Here is a 16,230-nt window from a genome sequence, read left to right on the forward strand (position 1 = left end):
TAGGTTATCTGCTGTGCATCGTGTGTTAGAAAATGATATGTAGTTAATGGTCGCCAAGGCCCAAATCTTAACTGAAATGAAAATAATAACAAATACAACCTGTTTCATTTTGATTAACTATGTATTTTAGCACCAAAAATATATTGCTAATTGACGCTACTTGGTGTTAATTAGAACTTCGAGAGTCGGCTGTACCCGCTACAGCTTAAGAATCATTTTTAAATTGCCTATTGTTGCTTTTGTCTGAAATTATGAACCATATTTTTTTCTGGTGGTTGTTTGGTCGGGTTAACAGAAGCTCATTAGCAAGACAGACATTTAAAACATGTTGCTAGTACTTGACATAAATACTGCAACTAAAGAAATCAAGTTGAGTGTAACACAACTTCCAAACTGTCTTGTGTGTCGAAGTAAACCATGGGAGGCAGGCCAATCCTGTGTTTTCTCTTCTCTCTTCTCTTGGTTGTTTTGGTTGTTTCTCTGTGACACACATTAGACTCAGCAGGATGTGACGTGATTATTCAGTTGAAATGTATCCAGTGGGACCCACAAATGTCGAAAGGACATTATCTCTGACATAATGCTTGAAATGCAGTATTGCAGAGGGAAATGTGCGGCGGACCTTTTCCCTGCTCGTTGTTTTTTGTTTGTCTGATCAGCGCTGACACTCATCACAGTCAGCAGGATTGGAGGTTATATTCATAAATTTTGAAATGCATCTGTTGACTTTGCACAGTGAAACCCAGAAATGACAAAATGAGGTGACACACTGCTGACACAACACAACGCTGCGTTCTCATTATTATAATATCTGCTTACCATCACAGAACATGATTTTACATTGTGTTCAGTCAGATTTAACGAGATTCAGTGCTCATGCTTCAGACACAAGCTTCAGTCAGGACAGGGGTTTTTAGTTGTAACTGGTGAATGTGGACACCATGGATGTGAGAGTGTGATGGATGTTTGGTTTAAAGTTCAGAATTATAAACTTTCAAAAGAAACTTTAAAAATATTAGTGTTTGCAGTAGCAACATATTAGCAATAGCTAGCTAGTAGTACTGGCTGCAGTAGCGTGAGCACTAATACAGTCTTTGCATTATTAGCTGCAACAGTACTTGTTGTAGTATTAATTGTTGCTACTATTAATGTTACTGCTACATCCACTACATTAGTAGTGGAAATACTAGCAAAGGTACTGTAGCGGTAGCTGTAATGGTAGAAGTAGTACTAGCAGTAGTCAAACCAGTAGCAGCAGTACTTTTATAACGAGTAGCAGTACCAGTAATACCTATGGTACCAGTAGCAATTGGAGTAGTACCAATAATGGCAGTACCATTAGAACCAGTAGCTGCAGTACCCGTGCGGGCGGCTGTGGCTCACGAGGTAGAGTGGGTTGCCCATTAAGTGGAACATCAATGGTTCAATCCCTGGCTCCTCCTGTCAAAGTGTCCTTGGGCACAGATACTGAACCCTGAATTGCCCCTGGTGGCTGTTCCACCAGTGTATGAATATGTGTGCATGAATGCAATGTAGTGTAGAAGCACTTTGAGTGGTCAAACAGACTAGAAAGGCGCTATACAAATAGGGAGCATTTACATTTACCCATAGTGCCAATAGTATTTCGTCCCTTGTCTGACAGTCCATCTCTTTTCCCTCCCAGACTTCCTGCGGGAGGACACCCCGGTAGGAACTAGTTTCCTGCGAGCAGCAGCACATGATGACGACCAGGGGAGCAACTCGGCCATCACCTACTCCCTGTCCAATCAGAAGCCAGCGTACCTGCACATCAACCCCACTACTGGCTGGATTTACGTCAACCACCCCATCTCACAGGTCAGAGATAGACCCAACATTATTGTACTTACTATACTTGGTAGGATGCTGTTTGACAGAAGACATTTGCAGGCCACTAATCCTACCCTTCACTTTAATGTCTGACACTCAAACAGTCCTTTAAAGAAGCGAGGACGGGACTGCATTTTACAAAACGTCCACATTCGCAAGGTCTAAAACTCTAATGTGGTCCTCACAAAGACAGAAGTACACACAAACACAAATCCACATGTAATATATTCATGTCTGTATCAGTTCTTCTGCTGCTCCCTTGATAAAAATCTCTGTGTATAAATTTACATGGAGCCGGAGAGCTGTGTGCTGTTTAATAACAGCTAACATGTTTGCTATGCATCCGCTGAGGAAACATGCCACTTTCTGTGTGTTTTTGCTCACATCAACAGTGTTTGTGTTCTGTTTGTCTGTTGGTTGTATGTACACTTGTAGCTCTGGGCTTTGTGCTAGAGTTTCCTGTTGCACAACTTTTTCCCCTAAAGTCTTTCTCCTGCTTCGCCTCGTCTGTATGTTTAAAATTAATAACCAAAAGTGAGACACAGAGAGGTGAGAGGGTAGATAGAAAAGAGACATATATAGCTAGACAAATTATGCTGATTGTCAGGTCTTATGATGGGAAAAATTGTTACCAATCGTCTTATTGTTACAGTTTCAGTGACCCAAAAAATCAACGGTAAACATCAGGTTGTGGTGTCAATTCCTCATAATCAACAGAGCAGCCATTTATACCTGTACATACACTGGGGTTGCAGCAGTTTACCGGGATACCATGGTATGAAAATGAACAGTTATCTAACCAAATACATATGTGTCTCTATGGTATTGAAAAAACAAATGCAACTGCACAGAGAATCTCACCTTCATTGGAGACTTTTTACACACACTTCCAGTATTTGTCAGGACATAATATTTTGTGAAATTATAATGAGGTGTTCTCTTTCTGTTTGTCGGTGACCTTCATCCTCTTCCTCCTCGCTCATCTCTCCCTTCATGGCTAAAGTGAAAGGAGTCTCTGTCCTAGAGGGCCGTCTCTGGGAACTCGTCTCTAATTTTGTAGCCATCATTGGTTTCCCTTCAGTATAAAAGGTGTTTTGTACCTGAGACGTTGCTACTGTTAGCGTTAGCTGGATCTGGGGCGTCACTGTAGCTGGGAGAGCGCGGCACGTTGAACACGGTGAAGCGTTCCTTCAGATTCATGCCGTGTTGAAGTAAAAGCTTCGTCATGTTGGAGCTGCTTCCTGCCTCGCACCAAACCTCCTTACTGCAGCTGTTGCATTTTGCTGTTTTACTTTGATGGAGTGTAAAATGCTCCCTGCAGTTCGGTCAGGAGCTGAAATATGCAGAAAGTTAGGAACCGAGAAGCAGAATCCAAACGCACAAATCCACTGTTCTCGTAAATTTGGTACCAGTTCCAACTTGGAGCCAGATCTCGATATCCAAACTTAAATAATAATAATTGTGTAATACCACATACCTTGATATCATGAAACCGGGATTTTTTTCAGGACAATTCATTTATTTGATATGATGAACAACTGTATTTAAGAGGCTGGAGAAGTTTTTCAGGAAGCTTAAGCTTGGACTGAGTTGCTTCCTTTAGATTTGGCTTTTTTCACCGTGAATTTTGGCTCTGCCTTCGCTACGTCTTATTCACAGTCTTCGTATTTTTGGCAGGAAAATCTGGCAAAGTACTTTCCACATCCTCCTTTCCTCGGCTTTTTCACCATTCAGTCTCTGAACATGATTCAGCTGATTCAGCAGGTGTTTGGCTTGAAACACAGAAATAAAGTATAGTTAATAAAATCTGAAATATGTCAGGTTTGCTTAATTATTATTGTTTGTTGTTGTTGGATGTCATAGGACAGATCCTAAGGAAATTTGCCAGAGCACTCCACATATACAATACGTTGAATAAAGTGCTCTGAAACAATATACAAGTGCAATTAAATGCATTTTTCACCCAACTGATGTACATACACAGTAAAGCACAGTACAAGTGCAGGAAATACTGTATGTATACATACAGTTGGTATCCACATGCACTAAGATCAATAACATGATGTTGTATTGCTCATATGTGAGGTGCAAATCGATGTTCAGATAATGACAGCTGGGCGCCACAGGGCTAGGGTTGTGTTTCAGCAGCTGTTCTGTTGTTTCCACTGTGAGAAGAATAAAAGTTGCATCAAACAGACTGTCGTCGTAAATGTTTGATGAGTCTCACGATTGTGTGTCTCTTCTTTGTGCAATCTTACAAAGTCAAACTGAAAATCCAGATTGAAGTGAAACTGAAGTCAGCTGTTAAACAAACGTTTGTAATGAATGATGCCAACTGTTCTTCTTCTGTGACTGTCATCTCCTCTCTGTTCTTCTCTGCCACTGATCTTTTAAACAACACTTCAATCAATAATTTAGCAAAGGCAGATTCACCCTGTCCCTCTTTTTTATTTACTTTTGATGAACAAAACACAAAATCAACAGTGTGACATTTTCTTTTTCACTGCTTTAATAGTTACTTATTTTACAACTTTTAAGTGGCCTTTAATGATGCATGATCATTAAAATCTGTATTTGGTGGTTTAAAACTTTCTTTAAATGTGTTCCTGCAGTTTTCTAAAAGTCATGAAAGGCAACTGAACGAATATTTCCTCCTGAATCACAAGTCGTGGCCTTTAAACCTGAACCAAGCAGCTCTGATTAGGTACTCACCAAGACACATTTCCTCAGTTTGTTGGATGATCTTTGTCGTTCTCTGCAGACGTCCAAGATCAACCAGCAGATTGTGGCGTCAGATGGAGGGAACCGCAGCAGCTCTGTGGAGCTAACTGTCATAATAACAAACGTCCACAACCAGCCGCCGCACTGGGAGCAGCCCGAGTATTGGGTCACCGTGCCAGAAAACACCGTACGGGACGCCAAGATAGTGGTGAGTATTAGTGTCACTGTGGCACAGGGGGGTGCAGTCGAGACTGATTAGCAGCTGTAACCTGGACAACCAAGCTGTATTCTAACATCATCATTTTCTAGGCTCCTTACATGCTTGCTATTAACTTATTTGATGGTGGGTCTCTGACATTGACAGCGTTGTGTTCAGAACAGATAGAACTTATTAGTTTTGGATAAATTTGTGGAGCGGTGTTCATGATACTAACCATTCAAGTACAGATTGATTCAGGAATCTACTCTATGCGAAAAAAAAACTGGCAACAATCCTTCCTCCAGGGCTTGATCATGTTTTGATTCAGACTGTGCATGAAGAAGAGGGGCTGTTCACAGACCGGTCCTTTGTCAGCCACTTTCATACAGAGATACCACAATAAATGCGGAAAACATATCAGCCAGAATACCGCATTTGCTTATTCATATAGGCTACTGAACCAATGTTTGCGGCAAAATCATGCAACCATGTGTGCTTTCACGTAGCAACAGGGCTTTCTGGAACCAACGGCGTATAACACGACACAACACCGGCATGCCGGCTGTGGCTTTTCACACATACATCAACACTTTTCAGCTCCTTACCTTTCTTACAGCACAGCGAGCTGGCATATTGCTGCAATAATTCCGGGAAAATAAGGAAGCATGAAAGTATGAAATAATGTGTATGTGATAGAGAGAGAGAAAGCGAGCGAGCGAGCGAGGGGAGGGGCTGAGCAAATCTATGCACTACAGTGGACTATAATTTTACCCATTTTAAACAGTAAAAAAATCGACAATCAATATGTGGCGGTCTGGGTGATAGTGTGGTGGGCCACCACAAAGAAATCATTTTATGGGAAAAACTGGACACTTTAACCCATCCTCACCAGAGAAACGGTCATATAGGTCAACCCATTCTTACTCACATATGGACGCATGGTCAAGACCCATCGGCGTCAGTTTCTAACGTACTGGGGATCCCTATAGCGTCATAGTTCAATGCAGCGGGGGAAGCCCTGTGAAGTCCGTTTTTGATGGTAAAGGCAGGTCTATGATATTTAACAGAAAAGACTGAGTAAGGAGGTGGTTGGGGTGGATGGGGGGCCAGAACCCTGACTTAGAACCGGGATTTGTGTCCTGTGTGAAACAAAAAGTCAACATTAATTACGTTAGTTATGTGAATTGCTTGAGTTACGCAAGTGACGTAAGTTAACTTACGTGTTCTTTACCTAACCCTAACCAAGTACTTTTTGTGCCTAAACCTAACCAAATTGCAACGTTTCACAACTTTAGTAACGTGCCGTTTCAAAATGGAGATGTTTCAAAACACTAGCGTTTTATTTTGAAAGTCTAACCAGACGTGAGAATGTGTTGTATAGGTCAATTACGCAGCAGCTTATTACGACCCATATTTACGTTTTTAGTTAGGCCACAAACTCTAGTGGCAGAAGAAGTCAGGTGACGTAAAATAAAGAGCGACTAAGCACCGTGTAAGGAGGTGGAGAGGTGGATGGGTGAGTGAAGCAAGCTCAAGACTTTCACTTAGGAGAGTTTCGTATGAAAGAAAGTCAAAGGTGACATGTTTTAAGTTAAATAACGTTTTGTAGATGACTTAAGTCGCTGATCAAGAAACTGAAGCTTGTGCTGCTCCTCTGATCATTGTAACCAGCTCTAAGATCCTGAAAGGACAAGCGTTACATGGGCGAGAGGAATAAGGCACGGAAAAAAGAGTTGAATCTCGTCCTGCAGGAGTTAAAGAGTTCTCTTTCATTTACATCCTCCTTCATGTCTGTGCAGATCACCCTGAGGAGCCTAGAAACTCTCCTCCCTTTCCTCCATCCATCTTTCCCTCTCTCTCTCTCTCTGTGTCAGCACGTTTATCCGGGCGCTTCCAAACATTTTCTGCCGAGCAAACAACAAACCCGCCCCAAGTCTGTCTCACCTGACTCACTCCAATCATCTCACACACACACACACACACACTCGGTTTGCTTCTATACCTCCGGTGATTTTTTTCTCTTTTGATCCCTCCATCCTAATTTGCTCTCTTTTCCTAAGCCCCTGGTTTAGAAGGTGGAGGAGTTTTTACCCTCCAGCTGCTCGATTTCATGGAGGTTAGTCAGTTTTCAAACAGTTTTAGGGTGTGTGTGTGTGTGTGTGTGTGTGTAATCCTGTGTATTGAGTGTGTACCTGTGTTGTATTTAATCTTTCCCCCTCCTTTTCAACCGCACATCATCACTGAAAAGACTGATGGTAATGATGGTGATGATGATGATGATGATGATGATGATGGTGGTGGTGATGATTGGAGGTTGTCCCACCCACAGGTCCATCTGTCAGAAAATGATTGACAGGAGAGAGATATAATTAAACCTGCTGTCGGAGCATCACAATGGACTCTCATCACCTCAGAAAAACAGATGCTTGATTGCTGTGTTTAACCTGACAGAGACTGTGTGATGGAGCGAGAAGGGAGGTGGGAGGGAGGGAGGGAGGGCGATAAGAAGGGAGAAGGGGGAGTCAAATGTAGGCGAAGAAGAGGTACAAGTTGGAGAGAAGACAGGAAAGATACAGAGACATGGTGTTAAAGTCATCGCGAACAGTTAATACCAGGTTGACTGAGCCCCACATTCACCGTCCTGCTGCCCCAAAAGCTCACTAGAGTGCCACATGTGGATTCATCTGCCGCTGAAAATAGTCCCCAGCAAATGCACCATATCCTCCAGACGTTGTCACATGTGTGTCCTCACGCTAAATTCATCCAGTCCGACCCAGTTTGATAAATAATGTTGTATGTGGTTCTCGTACGGCGTAACATGAAGACTTCACAGCCTCTCTTCAGGTAGGACTCTCACACTCAAACACTTGTCTTTGTAAAGAGACAAACTGACAGGATAAAGTCTCTAACCTGCCTGTCAGCTCGCACTGGGCCGTTACAGTGGATTTACCGTAAAGGCTTGAATACGTGTGCACTCCAAATTTACATGCGGCTAGCTTAATCGCCTTCTCACAGATGAGTGACAGAAACACTCAAAGCTGTTCTTTTCTAAGACGTCAGTCACAGATGGAGTGGATGTGCTGGGAGACAATTCAGCAGAACTGCAAACAGGCATTTTTGTGTCTTTCTCAGACACTTTAAAATGCTTCCACACTGCCGACATGTCAATGTAATTGTTCGGTAAAATTTATTGACATAGTAGGCCAAACACCGAAAGTGCTTTTTTTCGGCCGATTAATTTTTGGTGGCCGAACATTCGGTGCATCCCTGATAACTGTATCTTCTGAAGGCATGTTATCTCAAATATGTCCCCTTATTGATTATGCCTGTTTTATCAGATATTTTTGAAGTTTCAGTTTCTGCTTTCCAAATTTTCATTCTTAAAGGATAATTGTGGTATTTTTGAACTTGGGATTTTCACCTCTTTGGTGTCAAAATGACTAGTAGGTACAAAAAGTTTTGAATCTGTGCAGCAGATGTTTCAGCAGGTAGCTGCAGCGGCTGCAACAAAATCATTCGGGACATTTGCGTCCATCTAAATGGTGTCCACAGAAAGTGCTTCTTGCTGCCACCGACAAGCTCAGACTGTTACACCAGGTGTCTGACAACATCACAGAAGGAAGGGACACCTACGAAGGACTCCCGGTGACCCCCTTTGTTTTAAATATTAAACTGAATGCTCGCTCAAGGACAATTCTTGCTCCGAAATCTCGTGAGAGGCGACAAATTGTCCTTGAGCGACACTTCAGTTTACTTGACGGGCAAAATTGCCCCGAAGGAATACGTTGCAGCCACTTCAGCTGTCGGCTGCAAAATAGTAGTCATCTCGACCCCAAAATATATGTAAATATGTTTAAAAATGGTAAAAATTATCCTTTATGTCATGTTTAGTTTTGTGCATGCTACTATTTCTCTATTACTATTCCTGCATCTGTCTTTCTTTGTTTCTCGTCATCTCTTCAGTGTAATAGCGATTTAGTAATAAGTAGTATGCCTCATGACAAGTCATGGGTGGCTGATGGTGCAGTGGATAAGACACATGCCTTTGCGACATTAATGTGTCAGGGTTAATGTGTCCCTGAGTAAGACACCTAACCCCTACTTCCTCCAGAGGCGTGCGACCTCTGACATATACAACAATCGTAAGTCGCTTTGGATGAAAGTGTCAGCTAAATTATTAAATATAACTGTAAGGGACTTTGATATGTAAAATTACTGGAGGGACCCTTAAAATAATGACATAGTGAAAAACGTTGGACGTTTTGGACAGGTCATATTGAAATGACTTCGTGTTGAAAACATGTTTGATGTAGTGGATTACATGCAACACTTCCATTAAACTGACAGAACATACAAATCAATAAAAAGGCCGATATTCCTCCTCTTCCTCCCCCCTCCTACCTCCTCCCTCGCCTCCGCTGTGTTAATTGCACTGGAGGAGGAACTGTTGTTTTAAATTTAGCAGCGTTAATAAGGTTCGTTAATGATATTGTTAACGAGGTAGAGGGAGGAAGGCGCTGCAGAGGTGGGAGCTGTGTGTGTGTGTGTGTGTGTGTGTGTGTGTGTGTGTGTGTGTGTCTGATGCTATAGCCTCATGTGTTAGCCTCATCATCAGCTGACTTCCTCCTGTTTGCTTCCCCTTCCTGTCGATGCGGCTGAGAGACACTGATTGTTTGGTGAGACAGACGTTTGAACCCATTTTTAGTTGTGATCGTTTTGTATGTAGATTTGTATAATTGGCGAAATAAAATGCGTAAGAAGCTATTACAATATGGATAAATGCAAGGCTTGGCAGTTGCATCATGAATCCTGCACCAGTAACCAGCTTTGTTTTCATCAAGGACCATCAGAGGTTTGTCTGTTAGTGAATGTTGTAAATATCAACCAGTTGTGTGACTTCTAAATGTTATTTGGTTACTTTAGCATTATTTTATGTTTTGCTCCCGCTATGTCACCAGTGTTTTGCCTTCCACCGTCCATAGCTCTCTGTAAATTATTAAAAAACTGCTAGTATTAACTTTTATGCGTCATTATGGTTATTTTCCAAAAACCATAGTGATACCAGTTATATCCTAAAAATATTGTGTCGTCTTAACTTCAAAGCAGTCTAACATGACTTGAATAACTCATTGAAAATGGTAGGTTCAAATTCATTATAATTAAATAAAAACAGTATTTGTTTTATTATTTATGTAGACCACACCCAAAAGTAAGTGCTAATATTTACTTTGTGACAAGACTTGTCTTTTTGTGTAACAGTTCTCCCAGAGGTTGTCCTACTCCACGGTCCTGACTTGAAGCGGCGACCTCAGGTACGGGAGGTGGCTAACGAGGAGGCTAAAACACACGGGCACTAGCGTCTGTCACCAGTGCGTCTCTTAGGGCTTCGGAGAGTGAGACTTACTCACTGCACAGCCATCTGGCTTCCGTTCCATTAGCTCAAATGTAAGTTGGAGCAAAAGTGAGCGCATTCAAGCTGAACAAACAGTTATCTCGCCGTCACAATAATTTCACAACGACGCCACAGGTAAAGCTTCTACTGCACTTTAATGGAATACCTGCCAGATTCTTACTCATCCAAACTATCTCAAATATTAACCTAAAAATATTGATTTTCAATTTTACACTTAAACCTAACCAACTCCAGACTTACCTGAATATAACATTGTAAACCTTTGCCTAAATCCAAAGCCAGTCGGCCCAAAATTCTGGCTGATTCTGTAACCGCTTGCTGCAACTAGATGCATGCAAGCATGCGCTAATCAGATGTGTCAACAACACTCATAATAAATTAAACATGATCATGTTTACCAAAAGCCATTTTCTGTTTAGGCTAGAAAACTAAAATTCTGGATATGTTCAATTTCTTGGCAAGTGAATATTCAGATTTAAAGAAACCCAGTATCAGAATCACGAGTTTCAACACAAATCCACTGCTCTTGTTTTGACCTTAATGACCCCCCCCCCCCCCCAGCCGACTGCTAACTGTTAACAATTTGAAGCTGACAGGATGATCTGTATTCCAGCTGCTGATTCACACTCAGAACCGGCCGCACCAGCTGAGAATCTGCTGCGATATCTCCACAGGCGTTAATCTGTGTGGGTAGAAGATGGCAGACACTGATCAGTTTAGTTTCAGCACACTGCACTGATGTCTAATGAGATGATTTCTCATTAGTGCTGATTTCATACGCTCTGCTGCCTTGGCTTGCTGTGAGGCAGACCCATACTCCGCTTCCTGGAGACGACCAGCGTGTCCCGACATGACTCCTCACCTGGAAACTGGATGGCTACTACTGACAATAAACATTACTCTTAGAATGGTAATGAATTATACCCCCAACATATATAAACTGCACCTTTTAAGAAACTTTAATTGTCATATCTGAAAAGGTAGTAATACAAAATTGTAATAATAAGAATTATCTCATTCCTTGTCAAAAATAATTTGTCACTGGCTTTTCTTCATATACTTTTGAGCTCCACCAGGTCACAAATTAATTAATTAGAGTTTATCAGAAATAGTGTCTGCTGGATCCATAATGGCGAATTCATACTGTCTTGTTCAAGTAAATAAGAACACCAATGCAAAACAGGTTCAGTTCAATGGTTTTAATAATAAAACAGAATTAAAATGGCTTACTATAAGGAGAGGCAGCCAAAGGTCCAAAATCAGGCAGGCATTCAAGCCGCCAAAAATCAAGCAAAAGGACAATAAACACTGGAGACAGAGCTGGAACGCTTGACAGAAGTTCAAAGACGAACTAGGGTTGGGAGTTTTTCAAAGTGCTCTTTCCACTGATTGACAATATCCCCAGTCAGGGTCAGTAGTTCTACTCCCTTGATGGTTTGCCAGAATTTCCTTGAGGTGAACCGAAATGCCTTCTCCATAAACTCCCTGAACTCCACCCACACCCACCAAAGCCTCAGCCACTGCCAGGAGAACACTGGGCCAACCAAGCCTGAAAGAGTTCCTTCTTTGGTTTGACTGTGTCATGGTTTTGGTTATGGTTGAGTTATTTTACTTCGTGCCTTGTTTGCCATGCCCTCGTTAGTTTCACCTGTGTCTTGTTATCCTGCCTTCACTTGTGTATTTAAGTCAGTGTGTTCCCCTTGTTAGTTGCCCAATCTTCTGCGGAGGAGGCAGAATTTAAAGAGGGGGAAGCCTTGCCCATGTTCCTGTCAGAGGTCTCTGAGGTAGTTAAGAAGCTCATCAGCAGCAATGGGCCAGGTGTGGATGAGATGATAAAGGCTGTTGACGTTGGTTGGCTGTCTTGGCCTTTTCAGTGTCACGTGCATGTCGGGCACAGTGTCTGCAGAATGTGCTGGTTCCCATTTTTGAAAAGGAGGTCCAGAGTTTGTGCCCTTAATTACTTGGGTATCACACTGCTCAGTCTTCCTGGGAAAGTTTATGCTGGTGATGGAAATGAGGTTCAGAACGAGTGCCAAACCGCAGATTCAGGGGGAGCAATGTGGATTCCATTGTGTTCGTGGAACAGTGGACCACTCTTTACCCTTGCAGAGATTTTGGGAGTTGCATGGGAGTTTGCCTATTTAGTCTACATGTGTTTTGTGGACAAGGGGAAGGCGTACGGCTGCATCCCCCAGTGTAGTGGGTACTGTGGGAGTATGGGGTGCTCTGGCACGTCCAAATGGAGGAGTTGGAAAACGTTGGCGCCAAGAGGGATGCATGGACTACGTTGCTTAGCCTGCTGCCTCCACGACCCGGCCCCAGGTGAGCAGCAGAAATTGAATGGATGGACGGACTTTGATTTTGGTGTGTTCTGGATATTCCTCTGTGTCTATGCATATTTATGTCAGGGTGTGTTGTCTTCTTAACATGCTTAGCGGCTAGTAAAGACATGAGAACGAGGGGCATTCGAGCTGCTCTGGTCACCAAGAGAGTGGGCTGAAAGTGTTTTGGTGTTTGAAGTAGGAGACAGCGTTTCTCACTCAGTGTTTCTCTGTGTTGCTGTGGAGAAACATGTTACCTCTGGTGGTAACAATGTTTGGGGTTTTTGGAAGGTCAATGTTTCTCTTATAATTAAGCTAGTTTCCCCCAACTTCCAGTCTTCGTGATAAGCTGGGCTGACCACGTCCTGGACTTAACTTTGCACTGAGTGCACACAGATCTTGTTTGGCATAGCATGACGTAAATTGTTTGAAGGTTGCACTGGTGAAAGGGTCCCCTTATATAAAAGGGTCAAATGATTTAGCACTTACTATACTTTTAGTGGACATTGTCATTTTTTCCCCCAGAACCATCTTTAGTTGTATTGGTCCGACTGATGCACAGATGCATTGAATTAAGATGACCCAGTAACCAGTAGCTTCCTGAGTTATGTTAGTTAGTAATTGAAGATGTAACATTGATCTCTGTTTATTCTGACAAGACACATAATAAAGCACAACAGGAAATAACGTTACTCTTTTACTCGTGGTTTGTTTGTTTGTCGGTGATGGTGAATTATTAAACAAAGAAAACACCACTTAATTTGTGGTTAAGATGCATTGTATAGCGCGTTACTCAGATTATAACGGGTATAACATTACTGATTTTCTTTTAGCAAATTTATATTACTGTGTTACAGCAAAAAACATTACATTACTGATGAGATGTCCCCACAGGTATAGTGGAACAAACGTGTGTGTGTGTGTGTGTGTGTGTGTGTGTGTGTGTGTGTGTGTGTGTGTGTGTGTGTGTGTGTGTGTGTGTGTGTGTGTGTGTGTGTGTGTGTGTGTGTCTAATAGTACAGGTCATACCCTTTCTCTCAGTGCAGTAAACTGAGGTGGCATCACTCAGCCGTAGAAAACACAACCCTTCCCTGGTGAGGTTGGGAGTGTGTGTTCAGGAAGGACAAGAGCTTTAAAAGCTCAGAGACACACAAACACACACACTTTCTAAGGTCAGCTCAAACTGCAGCCAAGAGAATAATATGAGTCTTTAAAAGCTCTGCTGCTGGTGGATGCACAGGTCAAGACAACACACACACACACATTCCTGACGTTTTCTCCCCGACTCCCTCATATCCATAGAAGGACTGACTCGCAGCTCTGACCGTTGAAACGACGCATTCTTTGTAATGCGGTTGTGTATCTTACCGTGTCATTTTTTGGTGAGTGTTATGGTTTATGGATCTGGGAGACGTTGAAGCAGTTGGAGCCGTTTTGATGATGAACGACCTCGCTGTCGACGGCAAGCAGCTGTGTGGTAACATGATGTTATCACGAGCCAGCCTTCTTCTTCGGCCTTCGGTTCTTTTGATGGATTATAATGAGATGTGGGAGTTATTGTTTCAGAAATGGAGATAAATCTGGATTGCAGAATTAAAGATATAAACTTGAACCTTAAGAGGAATACACAGAGGAGCTGAGTCACTCAGTGGCTGCAGTTACTGTATGTGAGGGATGATTCCTGTTTACATTCTCCACAACCATTTATTCAAATCCAATTTAAAGAGATGCAACTGTAATATGCACTCTTATTGCTTTGTATAGTGCAAATATCAGATTCAGATCAACATTGCAGTTCACCTGCAAACCAAGTAACAGAACAATATTTCCTGCCCCAGATTTGTAATTTAAATTAAATCACATTTATTTATATACCATAGGTGTTATTTACATGTCCCCATCACATTTTGAAATAGCTGATCACTTTTTGAAAGAATTTGTTAAAAATGAAAAATAGCTTGCACCAAGAAATGTTCACTAACAAATGAAAATGCTTTTTAGAAAGGTTTATTTGCACAATAATAAAACATGCAAAGCCATTTAAATATAGAAGAAACAAATGTGCATTGTTCAAAAGAAGTAACTTAAGCTGCGAGCTGAATTTTTTTGTTTCCCCTTATATAAAAAAGTCCACCGTAAATTGGAGCAGAAAATGTCTCTAGAATGCAGAAAATTAAGTGTTTAATGCTCCAATTTTCTGGGAGAGGACCCTCATACCCCCCACTCAAATAGTGCAGCATTTCCTATTTCTTCAAAATATTGTTAGAAATCTTCTCGTCTTGTTCTCGTGCATCGTCACATCTCATGACACAAGTGTATTATCACTAACAAAGACCACGCCAATGTAAGGTATGAAAAGGTAGTTTATTCGGATAATGAGGAGTATTTATGATGGAGGGATCAAGGGGAGAGAGTTGAAGGGGTCGAGAATGGAGGGATGAAGGAGGTTGTTAAGGGTTTGGTGGCCGGAGCGGCTTGGAACCTGGGGATCGAGACTCAGGGTGGGGGCTCTTCAAGGTCACTAGGGCTCTTGATTATCAACCCTCCCGTGAATCCTGTGGTAAAAAGAGAACAATTACTTTGGCGCAATTATAAATTTTAGCGTGCACGGCTTAGACGGTGGGAGGAAACCACACAATCACAGGGAGAACATGCAAACTCCACACAGAAGGGCCTGGGCTGAGCGAGGTCTGAACCCAGTAACCTCTTGCTGGGAGGCCACAGCACTCTCCACTGGGCCACCGTGCTGCCCATAAAAAGAGGTGAGAAAACAGGGTTTGGGGGGGAAGGATGTGAGAACTGAGAACCAGGAGGGAAAGGGGTTAGACAGGCTTATATATGTATGTGCGTGTGATTGGATTAGAGAGGTACAGGTGGTGAAGTGAAAATGAGTGAAGCACGGGCCGGTCTGAGTATTTCACAATCTGCTCAGTTACTGGGATTTTCACGCACAACCATTTCTAGGGTTTACAAAGAATGGTGTGAAAAGGGAAAAACATCCAGTATGCGGCAGTCCTGTGGGTGAAAATGCCTTGTTGATGCTGGAGGTCAGAGGAGAATGGGCCGACTGATTCAAGCTGATAGAAGAGCAAGTTTGACTGAAATAACCACTCATTACAACCGAGGTATGCAGCAAAGCATTTGTGAAGCCACAACACGCACAACCTTGAGGCGGATGGGCTACAACAGCAGAAGACCCCACCGGGTACCACTCATCTCCACTACAAATAGGAAAAAGAGGCTACAATTTGCAAGAGCTCACCAAAATTGGACAGTTGAAGACTGGAAAAATGTTGCCTGGTCTGATGAGTCTCGATTTCTGTTGAGACATTCAGATGGTAGAGTCAGAATTTGGCGTAAACAGAATGAGAACATGGATCCATCATGCCTTGTTACCACTGTGCAGACTGGTGGTGGTGGTGTAATGGTGTGGGGGATGTTTTCTTGGTACACTTTAGGCCCCTTAGTGCCAATTGGGCATGGTTTAAATGCCACGGCCTACCTGAGCATTGTTTCTGACCATGTCCATCCCTTTATGGCCACCATGTACCCATCCTCTGATGGCTACTTCCAGCAGGATAATGCACCATGTCACAAAGCTCGAATCATTTCAAATTGGTTTCTTGAACGTGACAATGAGTTCACTGTACTAAAATGGCCCCCACAGTCACCAGATCTCAACCCAATAGAGCATCTTTGGGATGTGGTGGAACGGGAGCTTCAGTGGG

General features: G+C 42.5%; 1 protein-coding gene across 1 annotated transcript in view; it reads left to right on the forward strand.

The window, feature by feature from the left end:
• Window positions 1-16,230, forward strand: part of si:dkey-22o22.2 (neural-cadherin) — a 183,489-nt gene that overhangs the window by 109,663 nt on the left and 57,596 nt on the right. The window contains exons 11-12 of the mRNA XM_038710374.1: window positions 1,664-1,836; window positions 4,610-4,777. Of these exons, the coding sequence (XP_038566302.1) occupies window positions 1,664-1,836; window positions 4,610-4,777 (341 nt within the window). The remainder of the gene's footprint in view (window positions 1-1,663; window positions 1,837-4,609; window positions 4,778-16,230) is intronic.

This window comes from Micropterus salmoides, unplaced genomic scaffold, assembly GCF_014851395.1.
Source record: "Micropterus salmoides isolate LMB-PRFRI ecotype aquatic unplaced genomic scaffold, ASM1485139v1 Ms_hic_scaffold_11, whole genome shotgun sequence".
Lineage (NCBI taxonomy): Eukaryota > Metazoa > Chordata > Actinopteri > Centrarchiformes > Centrarchidae > Micropterus > Micropterus salmoides.